This window comes from Aotus nancymaae, unplaced genomic scaffold (assembly GCF_030222135.1).
Source record: "Aotus nancymaae isolate 86718 unplaced genomic scaffold, 86718_ANA_hifiasm-v0.15.2.pri h1tg000036l, whole genome shotgun sequence".
Classification (NCBI taxonomy): Eukaryota; Metazoa; Chordata; class Mammalia; order Primates; family Aotidae; genus Aotus; species Aotus nancymaae.
Genome location: NW_026988450.1, coordinates 68,696,377 through 68,712,542, shown reverse-complemented (window position 1 = coordinate 68,712,542; position 16,166 = coordinate 68,696,377). Strand labels below are relative to the sequence as shown.

General features: G+C 34.9%; 1 protein-coding gene across 10 annotated transcripts in view; it reads right to left on the bottom strand.

Annotated features, from left to right (window-relative positions):
* The window catches only part of COL14A1 (collagen type XIV alpha 1 chain), a 302,227-nt gene that overhangs the window by 85,880 nt on the left and 200,181 nt on the right, over nucleotides 1–16,166 (bottom strand). For all 10 annotated transcript variants that reach the window (XM_012466432.2, XM_064384550.1, XM_064384551.1 and 7 more), the window contains 7 exons: nucleotides 15,500–15,664; nucleotides 14,868–14,906; nucleotides 14,562–14,700; nucleotides 12,149–12,291; nucleotides 10,594–10,703; nucleotides 7,130–7,288; nucleotides 180–257 (listed from right to left, as the gene is read on the bottom strand). In XM_012466432.2, the coding sequence (XP_012321855.2) occupies nucleotides 180–257; nucleotides 7,130–7,288; nucleotides 10,594–10,703; nucleotides 12,149–12,291; nucleotides 14,562–14,700; nucleotides 14,868–14,906; nucleotides 15,500–15,664 (833 nt within the window). The remainder of the gene's footprint in view (nucleotides 1–179; nucleotides 258–7,129; nucleotides 7,289–10,593; nucleotides 10,704–12,148; nucleotides 12,292–14,561; nucleotides 14,701–14,867; nucleotides 14,907–15,499; nucleotides 15,665–16,166) is intronic.

The window sequence follows — 16,166 nt, the reverse complement described above, 5'->3', positions numbered from 1 at the left end:
GTATGTGATCCTAGGTCACACAGGAGAAATCCTGTTAATGTCAGACATACCTCCTTATTAACCTCTAATTTCATCATCTCAATGAATTGCCTATGATATGAATGTTGAGAAATAGCTTCTCATTCCAGAAAATTAAATACAGTTTAAGGAATCAATGGAAACAAAGGAAGAATGCTTACCAGGCCTGGAAGTTCACAGCATTTGTCTGTATTGGCCCATGATGCGGAACAAACAATATCAAACATCTGTAACTGGAACTATAATTTAAAAAGAAAATTGTCATTCAATAAAATATACATAAATAAATTATCTTTATAATTATGATTTTGTTATGTATTCTATAACAAAATATCAAGACATTAATAATACACTACAGTAAGTTAAAAAGTTAACTCCAACGATATCAAACTAATTCTTTTCCTCAAACACACAGTGATCTAAGATTTTGTCTATAATTACTCATCCATGATCTAAACCTTCTTACTTATCACAACTTCCCCTCCCCTTTCTACCTAAAGAGTAAGCTTAGCTCCTCTGTTAAAGTCTTCCCTGCAAAGCCCATCATAGCTGTTCCCAAATCACACAACACTTCATATGCCTCCTCTATGGCACACCTCCCACTACACAATACAATTATTCATGTTACCAAACTCATGTTTATGTCACCTATCACGATATGTGGCATATCATAAGTACCCAGGAAGGCTTATTGAATTAATTCTCACTTCATTTCTTTGTACACACACTCAGTAACCTTTCTTCAGTGCATAAGGTAAGTCAGATACAATGTAGACTTTTAGAATACAAACATTTTTTTAAAAATCATAGTCCTGACCTAGAACTTGGAGTAAGAGAGAAGCACACAAATACTGTATACAATGTGGAAAATGTCATGACAACTTCACATTCAGTATTGTGAGAATGTAAGCTATGTGTATTTTTAAGTCATTGATCATACCATAAATATTTAGACAGGCTTGCTCCACTCACGTGTGTTGGTGATAAGTCAACGTAAATGTTGAAATATACAGAAACATCATTATAACATCATTAAGGGCTAACACTAGCTTAATGACCCAATCATTTCTACTATATTTCTTCCTACATTATTTTCAAATAGTAAGAGTGTGCTTTCTTACTGATCTGGGAGGATGAAATATTTTCATTTTAAAACTGTAATCTCCCTTTCAGCGAGTAGTGTTTTCACCTGGAACTCTTGATGCCTTCCTTATTTTCTCCCAAATAGTACTACCCTTCCTTTGCCAAACATCTTCCAGAACAATGATAATGCCCAAGTAGATAGAACTATTGAAACATGTTATTAAAACTGCATGCACTATCACAAAAGAACTTGTTCTGAGAGTAGACAAAAGCAAATAGGGCTTTCTGTCATTATACTCAAGTAACTATGCTTTATTGCAAACATTCATTCCAACTGATCAATAAAATAACCCTTGAATTTTGAAAGCAAATCCATGAGTCAAAGCATCTTATTTTCTTGATCCTATATACATTTACTGAGCTGTCTGCAGAAACATGTGCATGGCTCACTGCATTTTCCTAGATGGTTTAAGGCTCCCCTCCACCATCCAAGAGAATGATAACTGAGCCTGTGCAGGGCAAGCAAACAAAAAAATATCATGTCTAGTAAAAAATTAAGTGTTTATTAGGTTGGTGTAAAAGTAATGGCAAAATTTGCAATTACTTTTGCATCACCTAATAAAATTAAAACATTTGAAAAAATACATTATAGCTTATTTTTATAAACAATGACAATGAAAATAACAAATATTTCAAAGAGCATGGGGTTTCTGAGACGATGGAGCTAGACTGCCTTGGTGTCAACCCTGACTCCTCCACTGACAAACTGAGTTACTCTGAGCAAATTATTTAATGCCTTGGAGGCTTAGTTTTCTCATCTGTATTCATGTGGTTGTGATGATTAAATGAGTTAGTATAGAGGAAATATTTAGAACAGTGCCTGGAATATAGTTGGCAGGTGTACATATAATACAAAGGCCAAAAAAGTAGAATCAAAATGACAGTGACAGTATTGAGACAGAAATATAAGGGTAGTTATTTTCCCACAATAATATCTATGAAATGTTTTGATTGAGAAAAATGTTAGCAAATAACAACAACAATAGCAACAAACATTTGCAGGAATGAATGTTACTATGTGCCAGGCACTATCCTAAGTACTTTGCATATATTATTAAATCTCCGGATCGCTGCTATGGGTTATGATCATAGCAAGGTCCATTCTGTGGAACAGGTCCAGGGATGAAAAAGTTTAAATAATGTAATTACATGTTGAAGGGTTAGTTCTGTTTGAGATTTAAATGGCATGCCCCATTTTCTTGTGGTTTATTTTAAAAATGCATGCACTATCTTTGATCTAACATTTAAAATGCAGATAGAGCCCAGCGTAATCTCACAATGCCATTCTGTCCGGGGACATTTATTAAATAGGTCCCATTATGACAGCATTGGATAGATTCAGCTAAGTCTGCAAATCATTTATTCATTAAGAAATTTTTCATTTCTGAATAGAGCCCTCAGAGCAAAAACATTTTCATGAATGGAAAGACTTACTTAAAGAAAAGATCTTTCACTAGCCCCAGTATACATCAAGATTTCTTGAAGTTTTTCAAACAAACATTCACCACCTAATCACCTATAACAGTCTAAGGTCTACATACAAACCTTTTGCTAGATTTCTGCCCTATGAAGTTACTGGGACTGTTAGGAGCTCAATTTATTTATTCCAGGGGTTGAATGCCTACTAAATGCTGAATGAAGCCAATATTATAATTTCAGGAATGTTACATGGGCTCACTTTTCTTTTGCAAGTTAGATGATGTCAGCAGCTTTTTCTTTTGAGTACAACAAATTTATTCATAATTGTTTGCACTTGTAATAGTTTAGATTCCTCAGCCTTTATTTAGGGACTTTTTTTTCCAAGGCACATTTTAGGGGATTGATTAAAAGAGAGAGAAAAAAAGCCTCTGGCTTTTATTCCAAAAGCAATAATATACATATTTGTACAAATTATACAGGAGACAGTACAAGATGGTATGTCAAAAGATCTCATATTTGAGTATCTTAAAAATGCAAGGTAGTGTGGCTCAAAATAAAGAACATTTTAGAGACCTAATGCAAGAAGCAGCCCTTTTTCACTTTTGTAACTTTTTTATAACTACTGAAAATTATAAAAGATATATCTTTGCTAAAAAAAAAAAAAAAGAAAAAAAAGGAAGAGGCACAAAACCTCCTACTTTCTTTCACTTTTCATCATGTCTTTCAAGGGAATACTTAGCCAATTATGAATGCTCATTTTTCATTGTTAGACATTTTTGTCTGGTTTTGCACAAAAGGCAAGTCACTTGGGGTCAAATGTTAGCATGAAAATAACATTAAAATGTTTCTCAGCAGTTGAGTCATTTTGATCTGTGAATGGGAATTAAAATGTACCCCTGGCTCCACTTTCCACTCAGTGCCAAATTTTATCCCCTGATTGTTTTTTCTAACATATTATAACTAAGTTTATAATTTAAAGTAAAGCTGTATCTGAACTTATACAAATATTTAGAGAGCTTTACATGGCACAAGAATACTGGTGAAAGAGTACTGAGGAACTAAACCATTTTCTGTTTGTATTTTGATGTTTAACTTTTATTTATGCCATCACAAAACTCAGACTGTGCATTTACCACTTGTCTACTATTGAACTGGGTGTTTTTAATTTGTTCTAATCAATTTATTGAATTCAAGGGAAGCCACGAAGATACTAATTAAATTAGAAAATAAAAATCAATAGCTATTACACTTGTTGGTATTAATTAGAATTTTTAGGTATAGACACACTTGGGGGTAAGTTTTGATAGCTTTGCTCTCAAGGTTGTAATTCAAATAATTGAACCTGTCGATGAACAGATAGGACATATAGTCTCTGGTACAGACCAAACTCCCTTCTCTGCCTTTATCCTGTAATAATCAGAGTCTGACCTAATGGAAGCAGCACTGGAATGAAAGGTAGATGATCTTATGGAAGTCGGCTATAGTGTCTTATCTCACTACACTCACCTGAAAGGGGACCTGACCCTAGCTTCTTAAAGTCTCAGTTTCTGTATCTACAGAGTAGGGAAGATGTATCTCTTTCTAGTATTATTACAGAATTAAATGAAATAATCCCAGGGAAGTACAAACTGCCTAGCTCCCAGCAGGGATGTAATAACTATTAGTCATCATTATAATTTTAAAGCTTAAAATAGATAGTTCAGGTGAAAATATCCTTTTTTTTTTTTTAAGCAATTTAACACTTGTTTTCAAACAATGTTTGTAGAATCATCAACTAGCCTACTATTGATTTCTATATAAAAGTTATAAGTCAGTGACTAAAATGATAGACAACTCCATGGCATAACTCATACATCTCTTTTATTTGAACAGCAGGGAGCTAAATATACGCCAATTGGATAATTACCTAAGTATTAGATTTGCGAAGGTGGAAGAAAGGCACTAAGAAACATGATCATATGCCAGAAGCTCAAGACTTTTCTAGAATCATTTCATTAGGTAACAGAAAATCCAGGAGAAACTTCTTAGGAGAAAATAATTGGAAAGGAGTAGCACAGTTGTTATGTTTCATTCCACATGTATAGAGACCGCTGAATTAAGCCTACTTGTTAGTTTAGTCCAGTACAAACTGTTACTGCCCTATACAATCTTGCATTGCTGAACACCAGCTGATTTTATTAAGAACGTGAGTGATTTCTATTGAGTAGTTTCTGTTTCCTTAAATCCATTAATCTATCTTCTACTAAATTATGGTTTAGAAAGAATGTATTTTCTTTAAAGACTAAATCTTTAGACTCTTCCACCATCTGGCATTTATTGAATAATTGCTGGATTTGACAGGGAATGGAGACCTACAAATTACTAATCTCTCTTATATAATAATTACTCCTCCTAGAATAATCCACAATTTGTACAACACACATTCCCTTTTTCTAGGTATTAGAGTACAAATGTATATCAAGATTAGATTGGCAGTCTGTGATTTCTAAATTTAAAACTGAAACTGAGACTTCTCTTACCTTATACTGAAATGATTAAGAAATACCCCTCAAAAAGCATGTCTGAGTTTCCAATCACATTCTTGAGATCTAACCTAATACATTCATTTCAACATAATCAAATTCTTCAGTAAGTGGGCAGCCTGAAAATCTAGTTAGTAATCCTTTGTAGACTTCTAGATTCTAACAAATGCTATGACTTTTTTCCTACTAGCCTTACAAAGAACTCTTTAAATATTGACTTCTATAATTCTCCTTTGTCTACTAGTAGTTGGAAGTAATCACAGAGAGTGCTCTGTTTAATTGCATTTCTTTCATGGCCAAAAGTAAAGATTGATCATCAGCAGGCTGAAACCTGCAGGCATTTTTGCTTTCAGAAAGAAATTCGTAGATACTTAGTTGGTCATCTATTTGGAGTGTAATTATTACATACAGTGTAGTTTAAAATACAATTACAAAACTATAACTGTGAAATATATTGTAATTATAATTACAAAATAATTTGGAGGGAGTACAATATATATTATTGGACTACTGTCAACATCACACATGGAATATATACAAAACAAAATTTTAAGCAAAGACATAATACAATTTGAACAGACAATATTTTATTTAATTTCTATCAAATGTTTCTTGAGAACTTACTCTGTTCATCAGTATTGATTAGACACTGTGATGTAAGGTGGTTTTAAACAAAGACAATGATGTGGTTTCTATTTTGAGGGATTTATAATCTGGTTAGAGAAGTGAATGTGGATATATGAAAGAGAAAGAAAATAGTGTGTGACTATCAATAATCAAGTGCTAGAAGTCTGAAAAATGTGGGATGGAGAATGGAGAATGTGTTGTTGACTTTGTTCAATAATATCTGCTCTTCAGTGAACGCCTACTAACTTTCAGAAACCTTATATTCGTTATTTCTAAAATTAAGAAAATATTAGTAATAGTATTATCATATACCTAGAACGGTTTCCTTTTTTTTTTTTTTTTGAGACAGAGTCTCGCTCTGTCACCCAGGCTGGAGTGTAGTGGTACAATCACTGCAACCTCTGCCTCCCAGGTTCGAGCGAATCTCCTGCCTCAGCCTCCCAAGTAGTTACTACAGGCATGTGCCTGGAATTAGAACCACGGGTCTATTTTATTTATTTGACATAGTATAGGATTTCATTTTTACAAGGTGATCTTCAGCTTAAAAAGTCTTTGAGAACTACCAGCTCTTGTATAACTGGCTAATTCTACAGATCTGTGAAAGTGGGAGACAATAGTAATTCATAATTATCTTGCTTGTTCTATTACATAAGAGAAGTATAGATTAGAATAGTTGGGATTGTTTACAAGAGTAAAATGCCTCACAAATTGTAGAATGACTCAAATTAGAGAATGCTGCTAATTAGTTGTGAATGCACAGTGTTAACACAAAAAAAACCGTGTGCACTATTCTTTTTTTTTTTTTTCTTGGGTAATGAGTGATGGGAGTGTTTGCCAATTGGAAGTCTCCCAGATTTAAACTCCATGTTGTATGATAAAAAATATATTATCTTGGAATGGTATGTTATTTAAATAACCACTAATAATTAAAGGGTAAACTTTACATTAGTAATAGCAAAAACCTAGTTTTAAAATGCCCAAATCTACCCAAATAAGAGGCTTATGTCAATTTCCTGTGTGTAATATTTGCTAATTTTGTATGGACTTGTATTTGCTTCTATAAATAAGGTTCATTTACAGCTGTAATTCTTTTCTAAAAACCATTTATGCCCCAAACCATGTGATAAATATTTTACCATTTAAATTTTAAAATGCGTTTAGAAAATAAACTAGTCTAATTCCTAATGCATACTCTGTATAATATAGAAGAGGCCTACTGCCACAAGCTTTGAATGTACATGTTTAATTCATTCAAAGAGGCCACTATCTATCCATCCATCCATCCATCCATCCATCCATCCACCTTTTTGTTAAACGTTTCCCCTGGAAAATAGCTAATGTACTTTAAAAGGATTTCTCCCCTTTAACAATAACACAGCTTCAAGTGTTTATTTACTTACCGGGGCAGAGTTTCCACCTGGTCCTCTTGATCGAACCATTTTCCCTAGTACTTCTACACCATCTGATGTGATATTAGCAGATGTGTTTATTGCCTTCTCACCCACTTGCTTGCAGTCAATAACCGCTTCAACCAAAGTCTTGCTGACAACAATGTGTAGCTAGGCAAAAGTAAGGTGTTTTAGGAGGTAAGAAACAGAAGGAAATATCAAGTATATTTGTATAACTGTATGACTCATCATTACAAAGTATGAAAGAAAAGAGAAGGAATTCTGTCATCACGTATTTTGCTAGAAGATAAAATTTACACTTTTGCCATCTCCATGATTTTCCCACATTCAAGTACCATCACTATTTTTCTCTAATTAACACTTCTTTTTAAAATGGCTTTGAAAGGATTCACTTTTCATAGTCTGGCCTAACTGGAGAGCAACCGCATCTCTGAAATCACAGGACTGCTGTACCAGCTAGGCCTTTTCTGAATGCACATTAAAAATAACAAAAATATTAAAATTAAAAATTCTTGTTGATGTATCATCAACAATCATCCAAGGTACTACAAGTGGTTGGAAAACCACACTTTAAAAATATTTATTTAATTTAGGATGAGGAAAGAAGGTCTAGAATCTGAGAGGGAAGAAGGAATGCTTTCTGGTGATGCCAGGTTCAAATAAAATAAAGCCATTTAGCTTAGCCGATAGTGCAATTTTCTCAAACTAGAATCTCAATGATCTGGAGGTCCATGATCATATTTTCAGAAGTCTACACATTCTTTGTGAGGACTTGTAAAAGTCTGTGTTATTATTTAAGTGACAGTCAGTGGTGGAATATTCTAAGTGAACTAGATAACCACACTATGTCCAAGTTCTGCCATAACATTTCAGTGCTTATCTATGCATTGTAACTTATGATGGTGTTAGCCTCATGAGTACTACAGTACTTGTTTTGGCAGATGGATGAGCTAAGAGTGAAATTAATAGGTAAATAATGATTTCACCCTAAGTTAAAGCGAAAAGAAGTCACAAATCTGTTAAGGTAAGGTATCATGGCAGTTGAAAGAAAAACTATCTTGGGCAATACAATCAAGGTTATGGGGTGAAATTAATAGGTAAATAATGGTTTCACCCAAAGTAAAAACCAAAAGAAGTTACAAATCTGTTTATGATATCATGGTAGTTCAAAAAAAAAAAAAAAAAAAAAAACCACAATCTTGGGCAAAAAAAACACAATCTTGGGCAATACAATCAAGGTTTTGGGAGGTATAGTAGCTAGTACTATATTCACATCATAAGCAGAAATTGAATGTCAATGAAATAATGTCCTCTTTCATATTAAGACAGTGTTACTTTTAATTTTACTGGTTTTGCTCAACTTCAGTTTTGTTTCATTGTTGTATGTGAGCTGAAAGCACATGGACTTACACCAATTTTTCTTTCATGTTTTACGTAAGTTAGATCATGATACAAATAATGTAACAGTGGGACTCTTGAGAATCCTTTTCCTTCAAAAAGGAATAAACTGTTGCCCAAGTTTAGAAACATGGGTGGAATAAACCTCACCACATTCCTTGCTTCTTATTAACATCTCTGTTACGATCATTTGCTAGAGTATAATTCAATCCTCATGTGTTTCTGAGCCTTAGAACACTTTCCATTATTACAGATTACAAATTTTCATACTGGGTGCTAGAAAAGCTAGCTTCAAATACCCCTGCCTTAAGAATTGTTAACTTGTGGGGAGTTATTCACATGCTTAAAAATCTTGTTTTTGTTTTACAAAAGGAGATATTGAAAATTTTTCCAAGATATTTTGCTTCTTTGTTTGCACCTAAGTGCCTATTTATATAATTAAAACTTTTTGAAAGAGACTTTGGGCCCACACTTCATAACCAAAGTGTACAAAATAAAACTGAAAATCAATGAGAAATTAAGGTACAGTATTTATTCACTTATAAGTTCATGAACAAATAGAATATGATTTCTACAAATTGAATTTGCATTGAGGTGTTCTATTAATAGGTCTATTATGAAGTATCTTCTCACATGAGAAGCCTTTTTTCTTCCTCATTTGGCTTTTTGGCTTTATGAACACTGTAAAGTGGAGGGAAGTCTTTCTTCACATAACTTTTAAAAACTTGAAGGTTTATAAATTTTAAATTGATTTTTAATGAACTTCACTTCTTGGGTTCTTCTGGTAAGGAAATAAAACTTAATCTTCACCTAAGATTTAGAAAGGATTCTTTGGAATGAGAATTACAAGTTCATGCCTAAACTATGGGCTAAAATGACAATGTCTCTTTTAACACTTATGAAATCTCAAATGCTTTTCATCTCCCATGCAATTTTTTTTTTTACTATTTTGCAATAGACTCTGCATAACCAAGAAAATAATCATGTCAAGAGAATTTGGTGAGTAAACAATGTTAAGTCCAAAGAGCTGCTAATGGGACCAGGCTGAGCCATGAACAAATAAATCTCCACCTGTATCTCATGTGCTTTTCAGATACCTTTTCCTCTGGTAGTACAGTCCTATTAAACAGGAAAAATACAGTTTTTTTTTTTTTGTAGCAATTGTTCTTAACGTAATTATGTGGTATGCAATTATGACATTCAAAACCACAGAAAGTAGCAAAGTTGCATAAATTCCATTGATCTGACCGCATTCTAGGCCATGAGACAGAAGCCAGGAAAATTACCATGCAGCTTCCCTCCTCTCACTCTAAAAGGGCAGGGAGACCTGGTTAGGAGGCGAAGCATTTTTCTGCACCACCTAGTAAATGCTCTGCTCATCCTGCAGTGTAGGTGCTACACTGCTTAACACCACAGATCAGTGGGTTTATTCACCAAACACAAAGGAAGCAGCGGATGTTGGTAGAAGTCCACCCCAGTCATCAACACAGATAAGTGTTTCCGAGAAGCAAACGTTAAGGAACATAGTTCTATCACAAGTGCTGAGTTATTATAATAATGACAAGTACACTTAGGTTTTACAAAATTTTTCCACAGGGTAATTGTTATGATGACAGTGATGGGTTGTACTTGTATATATGTAAAAATATCAGTGCAAACAGTTATCTCTATCTGCACATTTTAAGATGATTCAGCTGACTGTGCTTTCACCTGCACTGGTTGATAGCTAGTTGCACCAGCCAGACCAGCAACCTTTTCTACATGGCACATATACAGCAAATGAGCAACTGTCTACTTGGTAATACAGTATCCTTAACTACATTGTTCCTCAAAGAGGAAAGGTGGCCCCCTTATTTTCTGGAGCACCTGCAAGAAAATGCACATTTCAGGGTACTCTCTCAGAACTACCAAATCAGAATCTCTGGGTATGTTAACAAGCAGGAAGGTAATTCTCACTCCAGTTGGAATTTGAGATCCAAAGCCCTATGGATTTTTTTTCAATAGCTTTGTTCAATAGCAAACAGAATAAAGAATATATGCATAAAAGCATTACTAACCTTGTGAAAGCTTCCATAGAAAATTTTCCTAATTTCCGGTCCTTCGAAAGTAACAGTTTGAAAATCCCCACTCTGGTCATAGTTGAAATATGTCAGAGTTTTCCCACCATCTATTGAAAGAAAAATAAAAATATTTTAGAAATAATTAAGATAGGTGAATTTTTTTTCTAAAATTCAACTCAAAACATAGTAACGCATCTTTTGTTTTGAAACTGTATTTAGAACGTTGTGATGGGTAAGGAAGTGATCTACGGTCCCCAGGTTCCTGCACACTTTCAGTTGGCTACATGAACTGATTTAACCCCGTGGTGCTGACAGTGAAGCAAAGACCCCTACACATACTCTTCCTCTGTACTTCTTGCCCAGACTCTCATCCCCATCATTCTCTTGGGAGAAATTGTCCAAAGCTGGGAGTAGACGCAGACAGAGCTGCTTTAAGTTTATCAAATCTTAACGACTAGAAACCAGTCCTTTTGTCTTTTTAACCCACTGCAGCAACCAACTTTCCCAGGATGTGCAACTTATGCCACCCAAGATATTTCATTTATTATGACCACACAAGCACAAGCTTTTCTAATCTTAAATTCTTCCGATTGCAAGGAATATTTTATTATTTAAAAGTTATGAATATTTTCTTTCAAATTCATTCCTATGATACAAATTAATTCCTCTGTTTTTAAAAGGAGCATCTAGTCTTAATCATTTTGAGAAAATTCGTTTTGAAGCCCGAGGTATATATAGAGTTAGTAATGTATACCCTTTCGATCTACAGCCTTTCCTTAGTTTTAATATCATTCTGAAATGCTTCCACAATATCATGTTTAGTTGTTGATTAGTTTCTATGTACTGAAGAATCCTTTTACAAACACTAGTTGGAAACAAGCTTAATACTTTCCTTATCCAAATGTTTCACATAGCACCTAGCAACAGCCTCCAAACTTTGGTTCCTAGCTTCACTGGAGTCCTAAACTAAAACTAGATACAGAAAACTCAGTGATATTAACCAAAAGCTTGATCTGCTTATGTGATCATCATGCACAACATCCAAGAGCACGAGGGCATGAGGTTAAGAAACTGCCTTCATTGGTTCCTCAACTTTCCAACCTCCACACATTGGCATTTCCCAGCCTCCAGACCTATTCTCTGCTCTTTCTAGACTCATTTTCTAGATGATTCCACCCAGTCTCATCAAATATGCATCTCACATTTATCATATCTGTGTCCAAAAAAAGGAACCGTGGTCCCACCCCTCCCAGTGACCCTCCAATGACCTTTCTGTACTTTTCCCTATCCCAGTAAAAATTGGTTTTCTCTCTTCGCCTTCCTCACTACTGCATCCAGGCCCAGTGTTGGCACAAAATAGGAACTCAAGATATATTTGTTCAAAGAATGAGAGAAAGGGTAAATCAACTGCTATGTAATTCACTGTTTAGTATTTTCACATAAGATTAGTGTATTACAGGTACTCTGTAATATACACAAACAGGCAAGATGGCATGCCACATACATGATTCACACATGTATGTGCAAATATGGTCTCAATAAATATACTTACTGTCTAAAATAACCCCAACCAATGGGTCAAAATTTTTATTTAAAATCTCCCAAAGAGCAAATGGCTCCTGTGGAGTGTCAGGAAGAATCCGGAATAGAAAACTGATTGTGTAGTCGGAGGGCAATCCTTCTGGGTGCAAGTACCTGAATGTAGAAAGAAAATTATGCTTTATTGTATCCTTCCTCAAAAAAGTTACTCCTTTCATTATAAAGCAAATACATTTTCATTACACAAGATTTGGAAAAACAGAAAAGACTACCATTAACACCAACTAGATGACTGTGGTAGTAATCTAATTTAGTAAAGAATGTGTGCATTTGTCCAATTCATATCATTGTGTCCCTTTTTTTTCTTAGCACTATTTAATAGTTATTTTCCATTTCCTTAAATATTTATAAGAGAATGATATTTCATGGCTGCACAATCCTCTCTTGTTTGTCTATTTTATCACTTACCTAATCAGTCACTTCTCATTGAACATTTTAGTAGTGTCAAAGGTTTTCATGTAATAATGTTGATCTATTATCCTTTTGTGTAACATAACTTATGACATTATCACTTTCTACTACACACTGTAGTCAACTGCATTCCCATCTGTGTTGCACCATCCAGATCCACTTTCAAAAATTAAGGGTACATTACCCCTGGTTCTGGGAGTGTTGTCTACAGACACTTTTCAGACGCCAATCCCCCTTCAGAAATTGTCTTGGCTGAAAAAGGATGCCTCTCCCAAGGTCATGCCACCTTATTAGGTAACTTCTTTTCAATGACTGGTCATTGAGGAAGTATAAGGACCTGAACCCCTGAACCCAATGGGAGACAGCTCTCAAGGGCCATACCATTTACAGAACTCCGGGTGAGTGGAGGCTTTTATTGAGATTCTTCACAGCTTGACTTCTCCCTCTGCCCTATCCTGCTTCCTGATGTTCCCTTCCACGAGGGAACACCCTTATCAACTTCCCACATACTAATATCTGCTGGAAAATCTGCTTCTTGAAGAGCCCAACCTACAATATAGTCTTGTCTCTCTTTCTAACAACTAAGGTGATCACTCATTTACTTTCTAAATCTTCCTCCAAGCAAAAAAAATACAGCCCTTTACATATAGTAGAAACTCTCTAATAGTTATTAATTGAACAAATAAACGTGAAACTTTAGCATAAGTTTGAAAATGAAAGTTTAGTTTGCTTCGACAAAAATATTCATTTATTTACGTATTCATTAATTCATTTGTCCATTCAACAAGCATTTTTTGAGTGTCACCTATATGCCAGACATTGTAACATACAGTTAAGATACATCAGCAAATAAACTGACAAAGGTCCTGTGATTGTAAATGTTAGGTGCCAACTTGACTGGATTAAGGAGTATCTAGAAACCTGGTAAAGCATTATTTTGGAGTATATCTGTGAGGGTGTTTCCAGAGGGGATTAGCATGTGAGTCTGAGTGAACCATGTGGGGAAGATCCACCCTCAATGTGGAAAGACATCATCTAATTTTCTGGGGATTCAGAGATAAAAACAAGAATAAGGCAAACGTATCTATAAAGCAGCTAAATAATGCGATTTCATATAAACCTGATTACTACTCTTCAACTTTCTAGAGTTGCTATTGTGACTATCACAAAAATCGAAACCAATTGAACTACGGCACTACTGTGAAATGTTTCCAGGTCTGGGCACTGGAGCCTGATTGCTGGACACAAATTCCAACATTGCCATTTAACTATGTGAGCTCACTCAAGTAATTTAGCTTCTTTGTGTTTCTGATTCACTATCTGTAAAATTTAGATAAGACTGGAACCTACTTTCATAGAGGTGTTTGGAGGTTTGAGTGAGTTGATGTACATAAAGCATTTAGAACGATGCCTGGTAGTAGTGCTATGTAAGTATCATTTTTTTTTTTAAGACAGGGTCTTGCTCTTTCACTAAGGCTGAGGTGCAGTGGCGTGAACATGGCACACTGCAGCTTTAACCTCCTGGGCTCAAGCGATCCTCCCATCGCAGTTTCCAGAGTAGCTGGGACTACAGGTGCACACCACATTGCCCAGCTAATTTTTTTACTTTTACTTTTTTGTAGAGACTGGGTCTCATTTTGTTGCCCAGCTGGTCTCAAACTTTTGGCCTCAAGTGATCCTCCCATATTGGCCTCCCAAAGTGTTGTGATTACAAGCATGAGCCACAGCACCCAGTAATCATTTTTACGTTGTCTCAGATCAGCAGATGTTAAAGTTCAATCTGCAGTATGTATGAGTCCAATGTTTTTAAACAAAGAAACGTAAATATCATCTACTCTAAACATTGTGGAAAATCCTACCAGGGACTATAACACCATATTTCAAGTTGATATCATTTTCACAGTGAGATATAATAAACTTATGACTGACTTTAAAATCTTACAATGGAAACATACCTGGTTGGCTGGGAAACCAGGGCATCTTTATGGAGATGGTAACATGAAAACACATTGAAGGTACCAGGCTCCATAGAAACCCCTTCCACTGATGAAAAATCTTTTTCAACCAAACCAAACATTTCCATCATTTTAAATCCTAAAAAAAAAAATGTAGAAAAAGAATAAATATACAGAATATGGCACTATAGAATTTTAAATTTTAATATTTTTCTATTAAGGATTTAAAAATAAAAACAGAAACCCCATCCCCAAATGAAAGGAATGTAATATATTTGTGTTTGAAAAAATTGTGATAAAGCATACCTGCAAGATCAATGCCATCCTTGTGTACCATTGGACAGGCTGGAAAACCAAACAAACAAAATAAAACTCTAATTCGGATATTTCACAAACATACGCTTTCCCTGTCCTGAGAACAGGAAACTAATATAATCTTTCTGGAAGTGGATTGTGGAGAGAATCCAAATCAAATGTGACTACGGTTTTCTGTGGTTTCTTAACGACTGAAATGCACCAAGGACCCTTATTACAACTAAAGGGCCGTAGCTTCCTTCTCTCCTGGGTTGATTAAAATCAATAGTTACCACCTGAGAGCATGTATTGGGACACATCTTCCTTGTAATGTGTAGCCCAGATGATGTAATACAGTTTACATCTTAATACATTGAAAATTACTTACTACATCTGTTTAGCCACAGTTGCTTTTAAACGTAGACTCATCTGGTTAGGGAAGGTTTTTATCAATCTAAGCTTTAAACGGAGGAGGGCAGGTTTACTTCCATATGCTCAAAGCCACAGAACTTAGTGTGTATATAACAAGCAGCTCTGGAAGTCAATATTCTTTTCTCAGATCAAGATGGGACTCATTATTTAACCAGTATCAAATATTTCAGCCATTAAACAACACGAGTAAGTACAAATTCCAAAGAACTAACTTGCTGATGCAGTTTCGCAGACAAAAGTAATTAACTCATCTTCAATTTTCTTAAAGGCGTCAAAGTCATCCACAAAGAAGACATGGCGTGCGCTGGGCTTACTGCCAATGCTAACCAACTCTGAGTAGTCTGCATCTGCCACACCAATTGCAAAAATGCTATAGCCTGTGGCAGACAGAGAACAGATTTCTGATTACTCTAAATTGTACAAAACACAAATAATGCAATATAAGACATGTCCAAATGTTGAAAATATGTTTACTTAGGAAGGCCCGTGGGGGTGGATAATTCATTCTTTACAGTTCATCAGAGTTCTGCATGTATATATTTCATTATGTGATAATGATTCCATCATCCCCTAAAGAAATTTTCCATTTTAAAGAAACCCAAGAAGACCAAGGCCCCAATTTGTGCTTGCGAAGAAATAGTTTGCATTTGAGTAATATCTCTATGGTTGCATATTTTTAAAAGTTACTTTAACATTTGTGGTATGAAATATACTTGAAACAGAGACACTGAGCTTATCTCAGTTTTTTTTTTTTTTTTAGAAGTAGAAACTGAGATCTTAATAGGCCTAGCAATCTAAGTTGGGTCACCATGTGATGCTTGGCAAGTAAATAGAATGACTATTTGCCACGATGGTTTATGTAATTTAATCTTCACAGCA